Genomic DNA, 19,327 nt, shown 5'->3' on the forward strand with positions numbered 1-19,327 from the left:
CTGACTCATTGGAAAAGACCCTGATGCTGGGGAAAGATTGAGGGCAGGAGGAGAGGGGACAACAGAGGATGAGATGGCTGGATGGCATCATAGACTCGATGGACATGAGTTTGGGTGAACTTCAGGAGTTGGTGATGGAGAGGGAGGCCTGGCGTGCTGCAGTCCATGGGGTCCCAAAGAGTCGGACACGAACTGAACTGAATAACTTTATAGAAGAAACACCAGCACAGGGGGGACAGTAACCACGCGGCAGGTGTTGTGTTGAGTACGTAGCTCATTTAACCCTCACAGCAGCCCCATGAGACAGACCTTGCCACTCCTCCCATCTGACAGGTGAGGAAATTCGGCCAAGGTCACACAGTGAACAGTGGCGCCTGCAGCCACACCTCAGAACCCTGACTCTGGAGGACTTTCTCACAGGATTGGCCTGCATCCCTGATTCCAGAAAATTTTAGGTGGTGATCCTTACTTTAACCCATAGGAAGGGCTGACTGGATAGGGGCTGAAAAGAAGTCTGTTTTAAAGACAATTTTTTATTTTTTGGCCACACCCCAAGGCATGTGGGACCTTAGTTCTCTGACCTGAGATCAAACCCACACCCCAGTTCATTGAAAGGTGGGGTCTTAACCACCGGACCACCAGGGAAGTCCCTGAAAAGCAGTCTTAAAATCCCACTGTAATAGGTGGCTACAGTAAATTTTTCAAGAGATGAAGGGAAAAGAATTATAGGTCAGTATGGTCTCTCTTACACACACATACACCCTTCATGGGCTTATGTACTTATGAGTTGACCCCGTTCCAGATGTGAATGAAATCTTTTTTACCTTTATGCACATCCATATTGACACTGGGAAAGTTATAACCGTGAACAAGAACGACACAGCCACCAAAATCCATCCACAGACACCGAGGCCTGTACTGGGGCTATCTGTGGAAATAGAAAAACATACAGTTCTTACCACTGTCCTTAGCATGAGCCCCATCTTCATCCTCGCCGCTCACTGAACGTCAGTTGTTTACATGGACTTGCCCATCGAGTCCACATAAAACCCCGAGTGCAAGTGCTCCTCCCCTGATCTTTACTGTGTGACGAAGTGACACAACGATCCATACCCAACTACCAAGAAGGTGGAGTTCAGTGCAACATCGTTACAATACTAAGCGCTAAGATACAGCGTCTGTTCAGAACATTCTGAAAACACAAGAATAGGAGCAACTCACACCACACTGTTGGAATGGAGGTGAAACCAGGGTGGGGTGGGCAGGGTGGGCAGGCAGTGGCGGCAGCTGTTAGAGGGGCTTCTTGCGGGATGTGACGGTTAAGGAAAAACCAGTGACAAAGAAGGGGACGGAGGGAAAAGCCATTTAAGCCGAGGGTACAGCGTAATTAAAGGTGAAAATCATGATATACTTTACGAGCTCACTTAGGTCCATCTGTAAAACATCTCACTAGGCATACGCACAGCTTACCGCGCATGTTGGTTTTGCTTTCTTACTATTATGAAAATGCTATAATGAACATCTTTGTACATGGTTTTCCTCCTACATTCCTAACACTTTACCTTTTCTGTAACGTGAAATTGGGTTTTCGTTTTTGGCTGTGCAGTGCGGCCTGTGGGATCTTAGCTTCTCGATCAGGGATTGAACCCATGCCCTTGGCACTGAAAGTGCAGAGTCCTAACCACTGGTCCACCAGGGAATTTCCTGAAGTAGCTTTTTGTCTGATCACAAAGATAATATTAATACAAGTCCCACTCCAAACAGTTTAGAAAAGTATAGAAAAGAAGGGGAAAATTACTCAATTCCAAGATGATAAATATTCTTCCAAACCCTTTTTGTGCATGCAAATTTTTCAAAGTAAATAAATAAAATTTGCAACCTATTTCCTTCCCTTCTAGGTATTATTCAGCTTCCTTTTCAGGCTTTGTTGCTAAGCATTTGTGCCTTTTCTGTTTCAGTTTTATTTTTATCAATTGGTGGTTTAGTTGCTAAGTCGTGTCTGACTCTTGCAACCCCATGGACTGTAGCCTGCCAGGCTCCTCTGTCCATGGGATTCTCCAGGCAAGAATACTGGAGTGGTTTGCCATTTACTTCTCTAGGGGATCTTCCCAACCCAGGAATCAAACCTGGGTCTCCTGCACTGCAGGCAGATTCTTCAGCAATTGAGCTACAGGGGGTCAAGGAATTTTTATCAATTACACTTGCACAAAGTTAAAAAAGTCAAATAGTTCCACAAGACGAGTGCAAAAAAGAGGGCAGTCCTCTGCTCACCTCTTCCGATTTCTTCTATTCAAGGCAAGTGCTCTTTCAGCTGTGTATTGTGGTATCTGACTTACCTGTTTCTAAAGAACACACGGGTTTTGTTATTGCTTTTACAGTTTTAAGCTTCATCTGTTGACTTCCTAACCCTCCCCCACCACATAAAGACACCTATCCTTGGAATTGCATGAAAATATCAAATTTTATATTTCATAAATATGCAACCATGATTCAGAGCTAAGCCGTGCAGTGAGGCGTAATTTGTTTTCGCTCATACAATTTACTGATTTTTTTTCTGGAGTCACTGTCCTCTTCTTTTGCGTACTTTTCGGTGTGCTTAACGACTCCACTCTCTTCAGTTGTCTGCACCTCCTTTGCGCAGGCTCAGGTATTCTACCCATTTCGCCCGCTGAGGAAGCAGCTCGGAGCCGTGTCTGAACCGATCGATTCTCAGGCTCCCTCCGCTTGCCTCTCACTGCCATCCTGGAAATCCCCCTGCTCTTCCTGAGCTGCTTCCTACTCTCTGTATCTGCTGTCTTCCTGGTTCTTGGTTTCCTTTCTGTGGGGGACAGAGGGCCTGAATAGGCTCAGGGATAGATCCCTGTTCTTTTCAAGCATGGAAGGCTGGTCTTTCCAGGAGCTGTTTTAATGATGAGAGGGAGAGAGGGGGCCAGACAGGAAGAGGTAGGCCAGGTATGGGTGATTCCTTAGATCACAGGAGCAATTTAGACGGCACCGAGAAGAGGTTCCGAATAAACAGGAGGTCAAGAAAGCAGCAGACCGACGGCTGGGAGCACAGAGAAAAGACAGACACATGTGAGCATCCAGGTCAAGTGCTCCAAAACCCAAGATGAAAGATGAGAAATATACGCGAGTACTTGGGTCTGGTTTGCTTTCGGCCGTGCCGTGTGGGATCTTCCCAACCAGGGGTCAAACCTGTGCCTCCTGCAGTGGAGCCGCGGAGTCTCAGGAACGGCCAGGCAAGTCCCTCATGAGTCCTTTCGTTACGCGTGACTTTAGTTTTCTGATCCTGTGTCATGGTGTGAGGTAAATGTTCTACAAGTGATCCGAGTTAACCCTGGACGCTTCTAAGTTATCTCTTTGAGGGGCATGGACACATTCAGTGAGAGATTTCAAGCAAGGCCACACGCCACTTGTGGAGAGAAGTCCGGTCAGGTGCTGTCGTAACAGATACGAATCACAGCAGCCTTTTTAGGCGGCTTGTTATACTTCCTGCACTGTGTTGAATTACTTTAGACATGTATCTCATTTACTCCTTACAAAGTCCCTGGGAAGTTAGGTGTTTTTAATTTCACTTTACCATACCATTCACATCCTGGAATGTGAAGTCAAGTGGGCCTTAGAAAGCATCACTACGAACAAAGCTAGTGGAGATGATGGAATTCCAGTTGAGCTATTTCAAATCCTGGAAGATGATGCTGTGAAAGTGCTGCACTCAATATGCCAGCAAATTTGGAAAACTCAGCAGTGAACACAGGACTGGAAAAGGTCAGTTTTCATTCCAATCCCAAAGAAAGGCAATGCCAAAGAATGCTCAAACTACCGCACAATTGCACTCATCTCACACACTAGTAAAGTAATGCTCAAAATTCTCCAAGCCAGGCTTCAGCAATATGTGAACAATGAACTTCCAGATGTTCAAGCTGGTTTTAGAAAAGGCAGAGGAACCAGAGATCAAATTGCCAACAACCGCTGGATCATGGAAAAAGCAAGAGAGTTCCAGAAAAACATCTACTTCTGCTTATTGAGTATGCCAAAGCCTTTGACTGTGTGGATCACAATAAACTGTGGAAACTTCTTCAAGAGATGGGAATACCAGCCCACCTGACCTGCCTCTTGAGAAACCTACATGCAGGTTAGGAAGCAACAGTTAGAACTGGACATGGAACAATAGACTGGTTCCAAATACGAAAAGGAGTACATCAAGGCTGTATACTGTTACCCTGCTTATTTAACTTATATGCAGAGTACATCATGAGAAACGCTGGGCTGGAAGCACAAGCTGGAACCAAGATTGCCGGGAGAAATATCAATAACCTCAGATATGCAGATAAATCACCCTTATGGCAGAAACTGAAGAGGAGCTAAAAAGCCTCTTGATGAAAGTGAAAAAGGAGAGTGAAAAAGTTGGCTTAAAGCTCAACATTCAGAAAATGAAGATCATGGCATCTGGTCCCATCACTTCATGGGAAATAGATGGGAAACAGTGGAAACAGTGTCAGACTTTATTTTTTGGGGCTCCAAAATCACTGCAGATGGTGACTGCAGCCATGAAATTAAAAGACACTTACTCCTAGGAAGGAAAGTTATGACCAACCTAGATAGCATATTGAAAAGCAGAGACATTACTTTGCCAACAAAGGTCCGGCTAGTCAAGGCTATGGTTTTTACCAGTGGTCATGTACGGATGTGATAGTTGGACTGTGAAGAAAGCTGAGCACCGAAGAATTGATGCTTTTGAACTGTGGTGTTGGAGAAGACTCTTGAGAGTCCCTTGGACTGCAAGGAGATCCAACCAGTCCATCCTAAAGGAGATCAGCCCTGGGATTTCTTTGGAAGGACTGATGCTAAAGCTGAAACTCCAGTACTTTGGCCACCTCATGCGAAGAGTTGACTCATTGGAAAAGACTGATGCTGGGAGGGATTGGGGGCAGGAGGAGAAGGGGACCACAGAGGATGAGATGGCTGGATGGCATCACCGACTCAACGGACATGAGTTTGAGTGAACTTCAGGAGTTGGTGATAGACAGGGAGGCCTGGCGTGCTGCAATTCATGGGGTCGAAAAGAGTCGGACACAACTGAGTGACTGAACTGAACTGAACTGAACTGAACTACCATACCAATGAAGTCACTGAAAAAACATTTTTCCCGAGGTCACACACAATGGAGGACTTGGGCTTCAAAGATAGATCATCTCACTCCAAAGCCCATGTTATAAATCAACTCACTCTTTGACCCTTTGCCTCTGTATAATAATAATTAAAAAATCCTTATTAAAGAAGCTGTTGTGTTTGGAGCACTCCTCAAGACAAACTCCAAACTGGAAAAGCATGGTAGGAGTTCTGAGAATGAAATCTCATATTCTTACAGAGGAAGTCCTCTTAATTCCAGTTGTGGCTATTTATAGCAAAAGACAGTCTCAAGGCTCATTGCCAGGCTCAGGCCTAGGTTTCCAAAGTGAAAGGAATTCCAAACAAGGAATAGATGGGGCACAAAAACTTATCTGACAGCGTCTGGTACTTTCTCAAACACTGCTCCAAGATTCCCTTACTCCAGGCAAAGCTCCGTGTTCTCAACATCCTAGACGATAAACACCCTGAAGGCAGGGCTGTTTCTTTTTTATGTTTATATTTTCAATGTCTAGCACAGTTATCTCCCAGAGAGAGGATATAAAACACTTCTTAGCTTACCTGCTGGATGTATAATTTCTTTACGCATTTGAATCCCTTGTAAGATGAATTTCCAGTTTCAACTCTGTGACTTCTTACTTGTGTGGTCTTTACCTCTCTGAACCTTTGTGTCTTGAATAATCAGACTGGCCCCCCAGGATTGAGGCAATATTGCTCAATAAACACAGATGACAGTTTTCTTTCACTCTCCTATTTTATTCAAGTGTTCTATTTCCACCACAAATAATGGGAAAAAAATTGGAGAAGGCGATGGCACCCCACTGCAGTACTCTAGCCTGGAAAATCCCACGGACGGAGAAGCCTAGTAGGCTGCAGTCCATGGGGTCGCGAAGAGTCAGACACGACTGAGCGACTTCACTTTCACACATTGGAAAAGGAAATGGCAACCCGCTCCAGTGTTCTTGCCTGGAGAATCCCAGGGACGGTGGAGCCTGGTGGGCTGCCATCTATGGGGTCACACAGAGTCGGACACGACTGAAGCAACTTAGCAGCACGTAGCAGCAGGCACCTTTTCCGTTCTTGATAAAAACCTCTGAAACTACTTAATTTTCCCCTCACTTTGTGCCTGACTGGCTAGGCCTGGAGAGTCAAAGACCTTCAGGAAGCTCATTTATGAATGAATTATTAATACCAGATGAGTACATGGGATTTGACTGCCAATCAAGAGGAAGAAGAAATTAAGTGGATTTTCAGAAAACTGGGCTTGGTCTTTCACTTTTCAAAGGCTCAGTTAGAAATAATTTGAGCACACACTCTGGGGAATCAGCACTGTTTCACCCTGAAACTCTTCCCCACCTGGTTATAGCTTTAAAAGATGTATAAAATCACATTCCTTGGAAAGGTGAGGTTTAAACTCCAGGCTGTAATTGAACCCTTAATCATCTACAGTTACTACAAGTCAAGGGGAAAAGAAATCCTCAGTAACTCCCCCCAAACTGTAGGACATTCATTTCCTCCAAGATTCCCATTCATTACCTTGAGGACTGGATCCTCCCTCCTACCTTTATGAGGTTAAAAGACAAATAACGAGTAATAGGTATTTCTGAGATATTCTGGTTGAGATACCTGTTGATATTGCTGGGTAGGGACAATTGTAAAGGTCAGGGACCCCATGATAAGTGGTTGTAAACACTATTTTGCCCGGTTTAGAGTTTTTTTTTTTTTTACTCTCAAACTCTTTCCTGAAAACTGTGTTAGAATAAATTTTTGACCAAGCAAGGTTTTGAAAATAGATATAAGCCCATACATTAACATTTTTTAATTGAGCATTCCATTAGGCTTTCTTCTAAGAAACTTGCACACATTTAAAAAAATCTTACTTTCTTTTTTTATTTTAAAAGCAAGATATTATCACTATATCAAACTTATAGTTCAGAATAGAGGAAGGAAAAAGTGATCTATACCTTCATTATCTCTAGATGGTGATTATTTTCTGCCTAGCTATATATAGATCCAACCAGTCCATTCTGAAGGAGATCAGCCCTGGGATTTCTTTGCAGAGAATGATGCTGAAGCTGAAACTCCAGTACTTTGGCCACCTCATGTGAAGAGCTGACTCACTGGAAAAGATTGATGCTGGGAGGGATTGGGGGCAGGAGGAGAAGGGGACGACAGAGGATGAGATGGCTGGATGGCATCACTGACTCGATGGACGTGAGTCTGAGTGAACTCCAGGAGTTGGTGATGGACAAGGAGGCCTTGTGTGCTGCGATTCATGGGGTCGTGAAGAGTCGGACATGACTGAGCGACTGAACTGATATATATGTCCTGTAAATTTCTGTCCTGCTTTTTTCTCTTTTCCCCAAAATGATATAGTGGTATATGTAATAATTTAAAATGTTTTCCTCCTGTATACTGTGGACATCTTTTCATATCAGGAAATATCCTTTATTATTATTAATATCTTTTCCTTTATTATTATTTATCCTTTATTATCCTTTATTAATATCCTTTATTAAATAAATATCCTTTATTATTAAAAAGATGCAATTAAATATCCTTTATTATTATAATATTCCATTGTTTCATATGATGAACATTTAGGCTGTGTCCAGTTTTCTCAATTAGAAACTCAGTTGTTTTGAATATACTTGTAGTAAAACTTCTATACATCTTCATAGTGTAAACTAATTTTGCTGAAAAGATGAAATTACACAATTCTTAAATTTCTCTCATTCTGGAGGTATCTTTTATGAATACTAACAATAACATTTATTGAATGCCTATTACATGTCAGCACAAGCTAACTTCTTATATACATTATTTCTCGTATTTATAAAAATCTATAAAGTAGGCATAAAATATTCCTCTCAGAGTACCAAAGTACTAAAGAAAAAGACTTTCTGGGAAGAGACAAATGAAAAAAAACAAAACAAAACCATGAAACAAATGAGAGAGAAAAAAAGAACAAAACCAACTTGTAGAGCAATTGTTGTTGGGTTGGCTTCCAGACAAGGAGCAAAACAGTCTTTTCAAGATCATAACATGCATAATATCAGAGCACTGCATGCTGATCATGATCCCATATCGGCCAATTTCCTTAAGGATGATTAAATTTGTCACCACTAGAAATTATGTGAAATGATCAATTCTGTTTACTATTGTGACTCTGTTCTAAAGTTCAAAAGATACTGGATTTCCTCTTCAAGTAAATACCTTCTGGCGTATATGAAAATCTGACTAAGTCATACACATTACTCACACAGAAAGAAGAGGTGTGGCAGCGAATACTGAAATACCAACATTGAAAGCTGGAGAAGCAAATGGCAACCCACTCCAGTATTCTTGCCTGGAGAATCCCACGGACAGAGGAGCCTAGCAGGCTACAGTCCATGGGGTCGCAAGAGTCGGATATGACTTAGCGACTAAGAGAGAGAGAGAAGACTGAAAGCATGACTTTTTCCTTTCTCCTTCCCAGAATGCGGTGAAATACTTTGTATCAGAAATTGCCAAGAACAGTGTTGCTTGGATCATGAAAGATAGCCTGGCTAATTTAGTCTCAAAAACATGTTATCTGGTTCTAACAGCAAGTTTTAAGGGGTAACAGTAGGTCAAAATGAAAGGTCTTGGCATTTTTTGAGTTTTTCTTAAAAGCATATTTATTCAGCATACAGGTGTTCTTTTTCGGCCTCACTGGAGATTCAAAGTCAAGGTGTGGCAACTTTTCCTGTAAACAGCCAGAGAATAAACACAAGGCTTTATTGGCCATAAAGTCTGTTACAACCAGTGAATACTACGCGAAAGAAGCCACAAACTACACATACATGATGAGACAAGGCTGAGTCCCAGGAAAGTGTAATTTATGAACACTAAAATCTGAGTTCTATAATTTTCAGATCTTCCTCTTTTTAAAAAAATGTATAAAAACTATTCTCAGCTTGTGGGGCTGACAAAAGCAGGCGGTCAGCCAGACTTGGTCCATGGGTATACGACCCAGTCCTGTTCTACATCATATTCATCTATTTGAGGAAGAGGAAAGCATAAGTTAAATAAGACATTGGCTCTTTCTTCCAACTTTTCAAATAAGGGTGTATTTCCCACAGAACCAGTTTCTCTTCCCTTACACTGTTTTGAAACAGGGTCTTTGGAAGCCCTGCTAAGTAAGAACGCAAGGCGGAGACAAGCAAAGGGCGGATAAACACGTGAATGTGAGTGTGTCTTCAATTAACCAAAAGTTTAAATAACTGCGTTTTTCAATCGACTGGGATTTTAGGAGACACAGAAGGGAAGGAAACATAGAAAAGGCAAATACGAGAAATGGAGGAAGGAAGAGAAACAACAAAAGTGCAGGCAGCATCCTATAGAGAGAAAGACGAAAACAGGTAGAGCGGGGAGGAGGCAGATTAGCACAGCAGGGTATCCACAAATGTCTGTTGAGAAAATGATGGCATTTACTCGACTGATGATCGCAACTTGCAATTCACGGGGCAGAAGCTCTGAAAGCAAACAAGAGCACTCTATAATCCATCTTTCAAATGATTATTTTAATTGGGCATGGTTGATGGTTCTTTGAATGCCCGTATCCTAGAACCTCTAGGGAAGAAATTATTCTCTGGGCTGGACTGGCTACAGGCCAGATGGTATCAAGTTAAAATCAGGACCAAAGACTAACTCTCCCTCCCTGTCATAAACCCACACATACTAGACGGAAAGAACCAGTACTGACGGCGCGCTACGCAACCGGAACCATAAAACCTGGAGTTTGTTTACCGTGAGAAGTAAGGAAACAGTCTAGTCCTTTAAGGAATATTTTCAATTAAAAAAAAAAAGAAATAAAGGGAATGCTGTGCTTAGCTCAAAAAGAATACAGAAATTAAATAAGTGTAAGTATTTTATTTCCCAAGCATCTTGAGGATTTTCTGCAGCTTTCCTTCATTTGAGTATTTCTAGCCATAAAAGAGGAGAAAAAATAGGTGAGAGTATCATCAGTAATTTCAAATTTGAACACCTGAGTCTTTAAAAGGACTCCCTCTGCGAATCTATAGCACTTTACCATCTCTAAATACCATTTTTCACGTTTGTAACTATCTTACTCGATGTCTGTCTTTTCCTGACTTTTGGCCTTGTTAAAATAGTACAGCACCGTGGCTTCAGAGTTGGCTCTGCTGCTTATCAGCTGTGTGTTCTCTGCAAGTGTCTTAACTCTGTGCTTTCATCCAACCATCTAAAGAGAGGGCTAAAAAGAGCCCCTCCTCAGAGGGTCAGTGTGAAGAGCACGTGAGCTGTCACGCAGGGCACCTGCATACAGCAAGTGCTCAAGCATTTGTTAAGTAAACAGCTGTTGAATGAGCTGCGTGAGTCTACTGTTTTTGTTTTTTTGTTGTTTTTGGGGCTGTGCCATGCAGCTTGTGGGATCTTAGTTCCCTGACCAGGAACTGAGCCTGGGCCCTTGAACACTAAGAGCTAGGAGTCCTAATGACTGGACCTCCAGGGCATTTCCAGATTCTGCTGTTCCGTGGGGAAGAGACGAAAAGGCTATTACAGAAGATAAATGGAAGTTACATGTGCATATATAGATCCCAGAATACAGTTCATCAATTTTTGGTGGTGAGCAGGTAATAGGAGAGGTAGATAGAAGTAGAAATACAATGTTGTTTTACTCGTGAAACTTATAAACCCGTGTTATTTAAACAACAACCACACACACACACAATTCAGAATCATCCTCTGTCCCAAAGCAGTGGTCATACTGCTTTCCCCAAATGCTTTCTTTCCTTTTCTCTTTTTAAAATCAGCCCTTTACACCCATGAGGTTAGAGAATTCAGGGACGGTACGGACTGAATATGACCCATGTCTGGAAAGATTGATGTTCTTAATTAAATTTAGACTGAGCCTGAAATATATTAAATAGAACAAAACCCTTATACTTCTTCAGTTCTTTTCCCCCTAGCTCTTTCACTTGGACATCTGAAGTGTTAGTTACTCAGTTGTGTTTGACTCTGTGACTCCATGGACTGCAGCCTGCCAGGTCTCTGTCCATGGGATTCTCCAGGCAAGAATACTGGAGTGGATAGCCATTCCCTTTTCCAGGGGATCTTCCCGGCCCAGGGATCGATCCTGAGTCTCCTGCATTGCAGGCAGATTCTTTACTGTCTGAGCCACCAGGGAAGAAGCCCTAGACATCTTAAGTGAATGTGAAAAGTGAAAGTCGCTCAGATTCTTTGCGATCCCATGGACTACACAGCCCATGGAATTCTCTAGGCCAGAATACTGGAGTGGGTAGCCTTTACCTTCCCCAGGGATCTTCTCAACCCAGGGATCAAACCCAGGTCTCCCGCATTGCAGGCAGATTCTTTACCAGCTGAGCCACAAGGGAAGCCCTTTAAAGTATCTATAATTGAGTTTTTCTCATAAAAGTCTTTGGAGGGCAACATCATTTTAAATAAAAAACGGAAAGCAGAAACATAAGGGAACTAGCTCTTAAGGTTCCCAATTCTTCAACTGAAGTTGAGTAGCTAAGCAGTGGCTAAAAGCTTGGGGTTTTGCTGTTAAGAGTTCCATTCTACTGCTAAACTTTCTTATTAGTAAAGTGAGGGAAAGTGAAGTCGCTCAGTCATGTCTGACTCTTTGCGACCCCATGGACTGCAGCCTACCAGGCTCCTCCGTCCATGGGATTTTCCAGGTAAGAATACTGGAGTGGGTTGCCATTGCCTTCTCCAGGGGATCTTCCCGACCCAGGGGTTGAACCCCCACTGTAGGCAGATACTTTACCATCTGAGCCACCAGGGAAGTGAAACAAGGGAAGAGAATAGTTATTATCTCATATGAGAATATATGCAGAGTGCCTGACACTTAGGAAAGTGAAAAGTTTTAAAAGAGTCTGGTGGCTCAGACACTAAAGTGTCTGCCTGCAATGCGGAAGACCTGTGTGCAATCCCTGAGTCAGGAAGATCCTCTGGAGAAGGAAATGGCAACCCACTCCAGTACTCTTGCCTGGAAAATTCCATGGATGGAGGAGCCTGGTGGGCTACAGTCCATGGGGTTGCAAAGAGTCAGACACGACTGAGCAACTTCACTTTCACTAAATGAGGGAAGAGAATAGTTATTATCTCATATTCGAAAATATGTAGAGTGCCTGACACTTAGGAAGTGTTCAGTAAATAGTAGCCATTATTATGATCAGAACTGTAAGGTAATTATTGACAGTACATAGGAATAAACTTTATATTAACTGAATTACCTTCTGGGACCTGCACACCATACAGAAACATCAAGACTAACAACCTGCTTGGGGATTCTGTCCCTGGAGGAGAAACAGACCACATTTGGGGACATAAGTCAGAGTCCTAAACTTTCTTGGACTTTCACACTTTTTGTCCATAAATTTTAATTTGCTGTATAATTACTAAGCTCTTGTTAACTTTTTAACTCTGTTGTCCCCAATAAATAATATCTTAGTAATTTACATTTTAAAGTTTCAAAAGTACCTTCACAAAAATGTTCTCATTTGATACCCCAAACTTTGGAAGCTAGATAGTACAGAAAGATGACGCTCAACATCTAGATGAGGAACCGACTCTGGAGACTGAGGGACTTCCCCAGGTGACCCAGGTGGTGAGTGATGCTACTGAGGTCTCAGTTCAGATCTTTGAATTTTAGATTCCACCCTCATTTTGCTATCTATACAGTCTTACCAGCCATGCATGTTTACAACTAGGCAAGGCTGGTATCTGATTTTCATTGTCTGATATTTTAGGACAGACCTGTTATTGCCAGTAACTTCAAGGCTAATCTACTGAAATGTCAGGGCAAATGTTTGGGGTTCAGGTGTCTTTACAAGCCTCAGAGTGTAGACCAAGATCCACAAAGAACGGAAGAATGCTGTGTGTCAACGAGACCTGACACACACTCCCTTCTTTCCACTGTGCCTCTAACTGCTCTTCCACACTTTCATAAACAAAGGAGATTCCCTATTAAGTACAATGTATTACTTTGACAATTATAATCCCTTTATCGATAACACAAACCCAGAGAGTCTATCTGTAATGAGGACATGTATGAGGAACAAGTCCACACCCTAAAATCAATCATTTGAGTTGTAACAAACTTAATAAGACAAACTGTAAACAGAAAATGTCTCCATTAATGTAAACTTTATCTCACTCCTTCCTTTTTCTTTCAACAAATATTTTTGCAAACCTACTAGGCACTTGATTCTGAACTTACTACAGTGATCAAGGGCACAATCCTCTGCTTTCAGAAGCTCTCCTGGTCTAACAAAGGTGATTATAATTTATATTTACAGACTGTGTAATAAACATTATGATAGAGGCTGGCACAGACTGTCAGGCAGAAACAGAGAAGAGGGGCTCACTTTTTCTGGTTACAATAGTTTTCAGCAAAGTGTTTTCTGACATTTTCTTACAAAACAGACTTTGAATCCAATCTTTATCATATTTATCAACATTAAAAATTTTTTTCTTCAAAGTTGACCAGGTGATCAATGACTTCGTCTTTTACAGTGTGCAAGTTACACCATGAGGTGGGTCCAATAACCTATTTAATTATGAAAAATGACATAAATGCCAACTTCTGCAGACTTGTCATCGCTTGAGTTAATCTATGACCACTGATGGATTTAACTCAGATTAATTATTAAATAAGTTACAAAGTACTCCCCATCTGATCGACTGTAACAACTGAAATAAACAAAGCAGTCCCCTGATTCTGCTTATTTTCAGGCATTCTCCCAAAGGGATTTATTCTGTTGACATGACTCTTAATTATAATCATGCATTTCTTTGTAACCCACCTGCATTATTTCATTACAAAGTGAACGCACTGGTTTTAAAGAAAAACTAGTCTTGACTGAGGGTTTGGTCATATTTATGTTCCTAAGACTAATTATCAGCAAAATCATAATGGGACAGTTTAGTCTTTTATATTCCACTGCTTCTCTCTGGAGCAGCCCTCTGGAGTTGTCTTATCCAGGGGTTCTTGACTGAAGCTAGATTCCTTTGCGGTCTCTCAGCGTCTACTGATGCTTGACAAGTTCCTCCTTCTGAGTATGCATTTCAGAGACAGCCCTAGGGCTTCCCTGATGGCTCAGACAGTAAAGAATCTGCCTGCAATGCAGGAAACCTGGGTTAAATCCCTGGTTCTGGACGCTCAATCCCCGGGTTGGGAAGATCTCCTGGAGTAAGAGAATGACTACTCCAGTATTCTTGCCTGGAGAATTCCATGGACAGAGAAGCCTAGTAGGCTACAGCCCATAGGGTTGCAAAGAGTACCACATGAATGGTGACTAACACCTTCACTTTCTGCAAACAGCTCTAGGATGGGGAAAATGATTTGCAAAGTCAGTTCAAGGCTGAACCTAGTTCACAGGTGTGGGTGATTTTCCCACTCTGAGCTTCAGTTTCCTGGCTGTAAAGGGATAGAGAATGACATTCTCCTTGTGGAGCTGTTAGAGGACTGCACTGGATAATGCTTTTAAAGTATCTGGGCTGTTTGGCATATGGCAAGCACTCGGTGAATTCTATTTAATAAATTCTCGTATTGGCTTTCCTATCAGTGTCACATCTCTAAGTCTTACATTTTTTTAAAAAAAGTGACAGAGCCCAGGCAAAATTTTGTTTATATGTATGATTTTCAGAGGAAAAGGTGCACAGTTTTCATTAGATTCTTAAAGACTGCTGTCTAAAAAGTAGTGAAGTGCAGAATCAAGAAAAAGAACTTAAAGAGTGAATGCTGTTCTGTGAGCACGAAAAACAAATCACATTAAGCCAAAAGATCATGTTTATTCCCAAAGAACTTCCACAGATTTCCTACCAGAGTGTCACCAAACTTCTAACATTGTCCTCATGGTCCTCTATTTTCCCACTGGGATTTCAGGGTGAAGAGGAAAGGATCCTGCCCACCTTCCCTTCCAGAAAAAGACAACTGACTATCAAAGAGGCAGACTGCACAATTTTTGGCAAGTTTTAGGATCAGCCAACAATCCAGACTTAAAATCTGACTCCATTTCTTATAAACTGTGTGACAAAGTAATTCAGCCTCTTGAGTATCAGATTCTTCAAGAATATCCTCTCTACTACACTCCTGATTTGGGAAAATAACTCTCCAAGGTACAAAAAAGCGACAATTTAAGATTTCTATAATTCTTCTGATGTTCCTGGAATGGAACTAAAGACAAAGATGGCTGGAAAAGGAAATGGGGACATGTTAGATCAGTCTGTTAGATGACAAGGCTGTCATCACCAACAATCAGAATTGACGAGTCCAGTGCAGCGGTCCCCAACATTTTTCGCACCAAGGACCAGTTTCCCGGAAGACAGTTTTTCCACCGTGGAGGCGGGGGTAGGGTGGACGGGATGACTCCAGTGCATTACCTTTACTGTACGCTTTATTTCTCTTATCCTTACATCAGCTCCACCTCAGATCATCAGGCATTAAATCCCAGAGTCTGGGGACCCTTGCAGTACAATGTTCTTTGTGGGGTGCCGGAAAAGCCCACCCAGCCCCCTAAATTTTTCACTGTGTCATTCTGTCTGAAATTCTGTCCTTAGAAAGAATTCCTTTGGATCACTAAGAACCCCTGGGAGGGAACCAGTACTCCCGAGAGGTTTACAGCATCTCTTTATGAACCACCCCCATCTCCCCCAAGGAGATAGTCCCCTCAAGAGTGCTAGTCCCTTCACAGGGGAACAAATTGAGTCACACAATTTCTGTCTTCAAGACTGGGAAGGCCCTGGTAGGGTGGGGAACTCACAATTCCTAGTGAGGGCCAAAAGCCAGGATGCCGATGTTCCTAGAACAAAGGAAGTTAAGTGGAGGGGCCAGAGTGAGGCGGAACGTGAAGCTGGAAAGAGATACGGGAAGGATGCCAACACGAGCCTTCTTCCGCAACTGTGTAGGGAACCTATGGCGAAACCGCACGGGTCTGTTGCGGGGTTTAGTAAGACAAACTGGCCAGGGTGGGAACCAGAAAGAGTTCTTTGTAGCTCGGGAGGACCCGGGCTTACTCTGAGGGTGGGCGAGAGCGGGGTGGCGGAGCTGTCTTCGGATGGGGCTGGAGGGGAGTGGGGCGAAGACGCCGACTTCCCCCGCGCCCCGGGCGTGGCGGGCAGGTTTGGGCCCCGACTCCACCAGCCGCTGCCGCCAGTCACTCGTGCACGCCACGAGATAACGAGGGGAAAGAGCTGGCACAGGGCCTGGCATCTGGCAGCCGCTGGATAACGCGAGTCCCTGCTCTGGCTGTGGGCACCGGAGACACGCCCTCGATGCCGCGTTCCGGCTGTGCGGGGCACTGGGCGTGCATTCTGCACCTTAACATCCCTAAAACTTTCCCCCCAGCCTGGGAAGTAGGGCTCGTCATTCTCCGCGTACAACGGGCAGAAACGTCGGTAGTGAGCAACGGTCACTCAGCTATGGAACCTCGGAGACATTCCTGGGGCCTTTGGGCTGGGGCTCTTCCCGAAAGGAGGTGAAGGGGACGGCGGGCGACCCCACCGGGCCTCGCCAGGGGCACGGGGCTCACCCTTGAAGGAGTCAGGAAGCCGCCGAGCTTGGGTGTCCACTGCTGGCCGCTTGTCAGACATGCTGCCTGAACCAGAGTCGCTACTCTCGCGTAGAAGTCGCCAGAGCCCGAGGTGGAACTGCGAAGAACGCCCGGAGACGACCCGGGAGCCCCTAGACACAGGCAGCAGTCCCGCCCCCTCTCCGCGGTCCAGCCAATCGCCGCCCAGGGCCGGGGAGGACACGCCCCCGCCCCCCCCCTCCCGCCACCGCCCTCCCCTCCCGCGCGGCCTCTTCTCCCGCTCTCCCAGCTAGCCAAGGGCTGAGGGGCGTGGCCTGAGGGGCGAGGCGCCCCTGAGGCCGGGGTCCGGGCCGGGGCAGCACCGGAAGGAGGGGCGTCGCCGGAATTGAAGGGCGGAGGCCACCGGGGTGGGAGCGCCGGCTGAGGAGATACGGGAAGGGGCTGAGAGGATGGCCTGAGGGCAGGCTATGGAGAAAGACTCTGAAACGGCTCCCTTCTGGGCAAACGAGTTGGAAGAAGATGGTGCCTTCCTTGGGCGGGTAGGGTCCAGGTGGAGGGAGGAAGCAGAGGAGCACGCGTGTGCCCAGAGTGAGGGCACCAAAGCCAGCCCTAGACAGGGAGCCCCCGTGCTGTGAGGGGAAGAAAGCGGTGCGACCAGCCTCGAGCCCAAAGGAGTGAATTCGAATGAGGTGCCTTTTATTGAAATAAAGTCCTCTCCCTGCCGTAGTCGGGCAGGGTACTCCTTGCTGGGGACCGAGCACGCCAGGGGAGACACGGGGCCCGCCCTCCGGGAGTTGTTACAGGTAACCGGCAAGTAAACAAAGCAGATCGTTACGCGTGGCCACGGGCGCGCGCAGTGAAGGGTTCGGGGAACTCAGAAAGCCCCGAGAGTAGCCACTCTAGATACCGGGCCAAGGGAAAGCCTCTGTAAGGAGGCGGCATTGAGGTGTGACCTGAGAGATGAGAAGGAGCCAGCCTTGGGAAGGAGGACAGGCGGGGTGGGAGGTCGGTGAGGGAATCCCAGGCAGAGAGAAAAGCACTAGCGAGAGTATTCCCCACCTCCAGCTTTCTGCTGGGTGGTGGCTGAAACCTCACGGTGGAAAACCAGGCTGTTTATTCTGGATGCTTTGTCCGGATGCAAGCCATTCAAAGTATGGCGAGGTGCACGAGCAGATGCCCTTTAAAAACATTTCATCTGGAAATAAATACAGATTCTCCGCAAGTTGCAAAGACAGTAGCGAGAGCTTATGTGTCCACTCTGTCTAGTTTCCTCTCATAGTTAAATCTTAGGTGTAGTATCAAAGCTAGGAAATCGACAGTGGCACGCCAAGTATGCATCCTTCTGTGTCATTTTACCTCAGGCCTAGTTTTGTATAACGACCGTTACAGTCAAGCTGCAGGGCTGTTCCATCGGCTTGGCCTTAGAATATCCAACAGTGTGGTGTCTGGGTGGTTGATATGGTAGGCGTTCTAGTTTTAGCTCTGGAGCCCTGTGGTTGTCAGCGTAGACAGTGGAGCACACACAATTGTAAGGGTGTTGAGTGGCAGATCATGGTTGCTTTGGGGTGCAGGCAGTAGAGTATGGCACAAGCCTAAGGCAGAACTCTCAAGTTTATCTCCAGTCAGGTCGGGAAAGAACTGTTTATATTCGTGGGAGTGGAGTACTGCTTGTGAAGTGGCTTGGTTTTTAAGTCTTCTGGAGAAGAAGAAGAAGGAGGGGAGTATGGCAGTTTAAGGCTCCTTTCCCTCTGAATCATCCTTGGGAAAGTCCACAGCTTCATATTTTCCATTCTGCAACAAATGAGCCCCAGAGGCATGAACTTCCTGTTTATGCCGTGGTTCCCAGGAATAAGGAGTGAATGCACAAGCAGCTAATTAAAACCTTTAATAAGGGAGGGCTTGATTACAAATTGTATATGGTGGGAAAGTAGCTTTCATTTTTGCTGGAAAGGGAAATATTTCGGAATGGATTTCATGTTTGTACTACTACTCCTGCTGCCTTGATTCAAATCTCAAGGCAATCCCAGCAGCATCACTTCTGGAGAATTAGAAAAGCGGCTTCTCCCTTTGGGACGAAGACTTTGATAAACATGTGTTGGCCCTGGCTTCAGATTGCATCAGTATGAGAGCTAATTCCAGGCCCCAAACTGAGAACAAGTTTTGACTTGATTTTTAAATTATTTTCAAAGTAGATGGGAATTTCCAGATTTAAGAGTTTAAAATGCTCAATTTTATTTGCCCATGAAGCTATTGTATTCTGGCTTTCTCATGCATATTCTATATAAATTTATTGATTAAACATAAATAGGACTTTCTGGTGGTCCGGTGGTCACCTGCCAATGCAGGGGATGAGGGTTTGATCCCTAATCTGGAAAGATTCCACAGGGCGTGGAGCAACTGAACCCATGGGCCCCAACTACTGAAGTCTCGGTCTAGAGCCCGAACACCTCAATGAAGAGTAGCTCACGCTTGCTGCAGCTAGAGAAAGCCTGCGTGCAGCAGCCAAAAATTAATGAATAAAATTTAGAACATACTTTAAAAATAAATACTGTTGTATCATCCTCTCTCTTTGAAGGAATTTCAGTAATGATTTGGGCTCCCTGGTGGTTCAGACAGTAAAGAATCCACCTGCAATTCGGGAGACCTGGATTCCATCC

General features: G+C 44.4%; 1 protein-coding gene and 1 long non-coding RNA gene across 3 annotated transcripts in view; one reads left to right on the forward strand and one right to left on the reverse strand.

The window, feature by feature from the left end:
- Positions 1-16,749, reverse strand: part of STOM (stomatin) — a 33,393-nt gene extending 16,644 nt beyond the window's left edge. Inside the window, 2 exon segments of the mRNA NM_001105473.2 lie at positions 825-928; positions 16,671-16,749. Coding sequence (NP_001098943.1) covers positions 825-928; positions 16,671-16,731 — 165 coding nt within the window. The 5' untranslated portion in view covers positions 16,732-16,749.
- A 245-nt stretch (positions 16,750-16,994) lies between these two features.
- The window catches only part of LOC101906903 (uncharacterized), a 69,734-nt gene continuing 67,401 nt past the window's right edge, over positions 16,995-19,327 (forward strand). For both annotated transcript variants that reach the window (XR_009495706.1, XR_001500940.3), the window contains exon 1: positions 16,995-17,473. This is a non-coding gene — a long non-coding RNA (uncharacterized lncRNA). The remainder of the gene's footprint in view (positions 17,474-19,327) is intronic.

This window comes from Bos taurus, chromosome 8 (genome assembly GCF_002263795.3).
Source record: "Bos taurus isolate L1 Dominette 01449 registration number 42190680 breed Hereford chromosome 8, ARS-UCD2.0, whole genome shotgun sequence".
NCBI lineage: Eukaryota > Metazoa > Chordata > Mammalia > Artiodactyla > Bovidae > Bos > Bos taurus.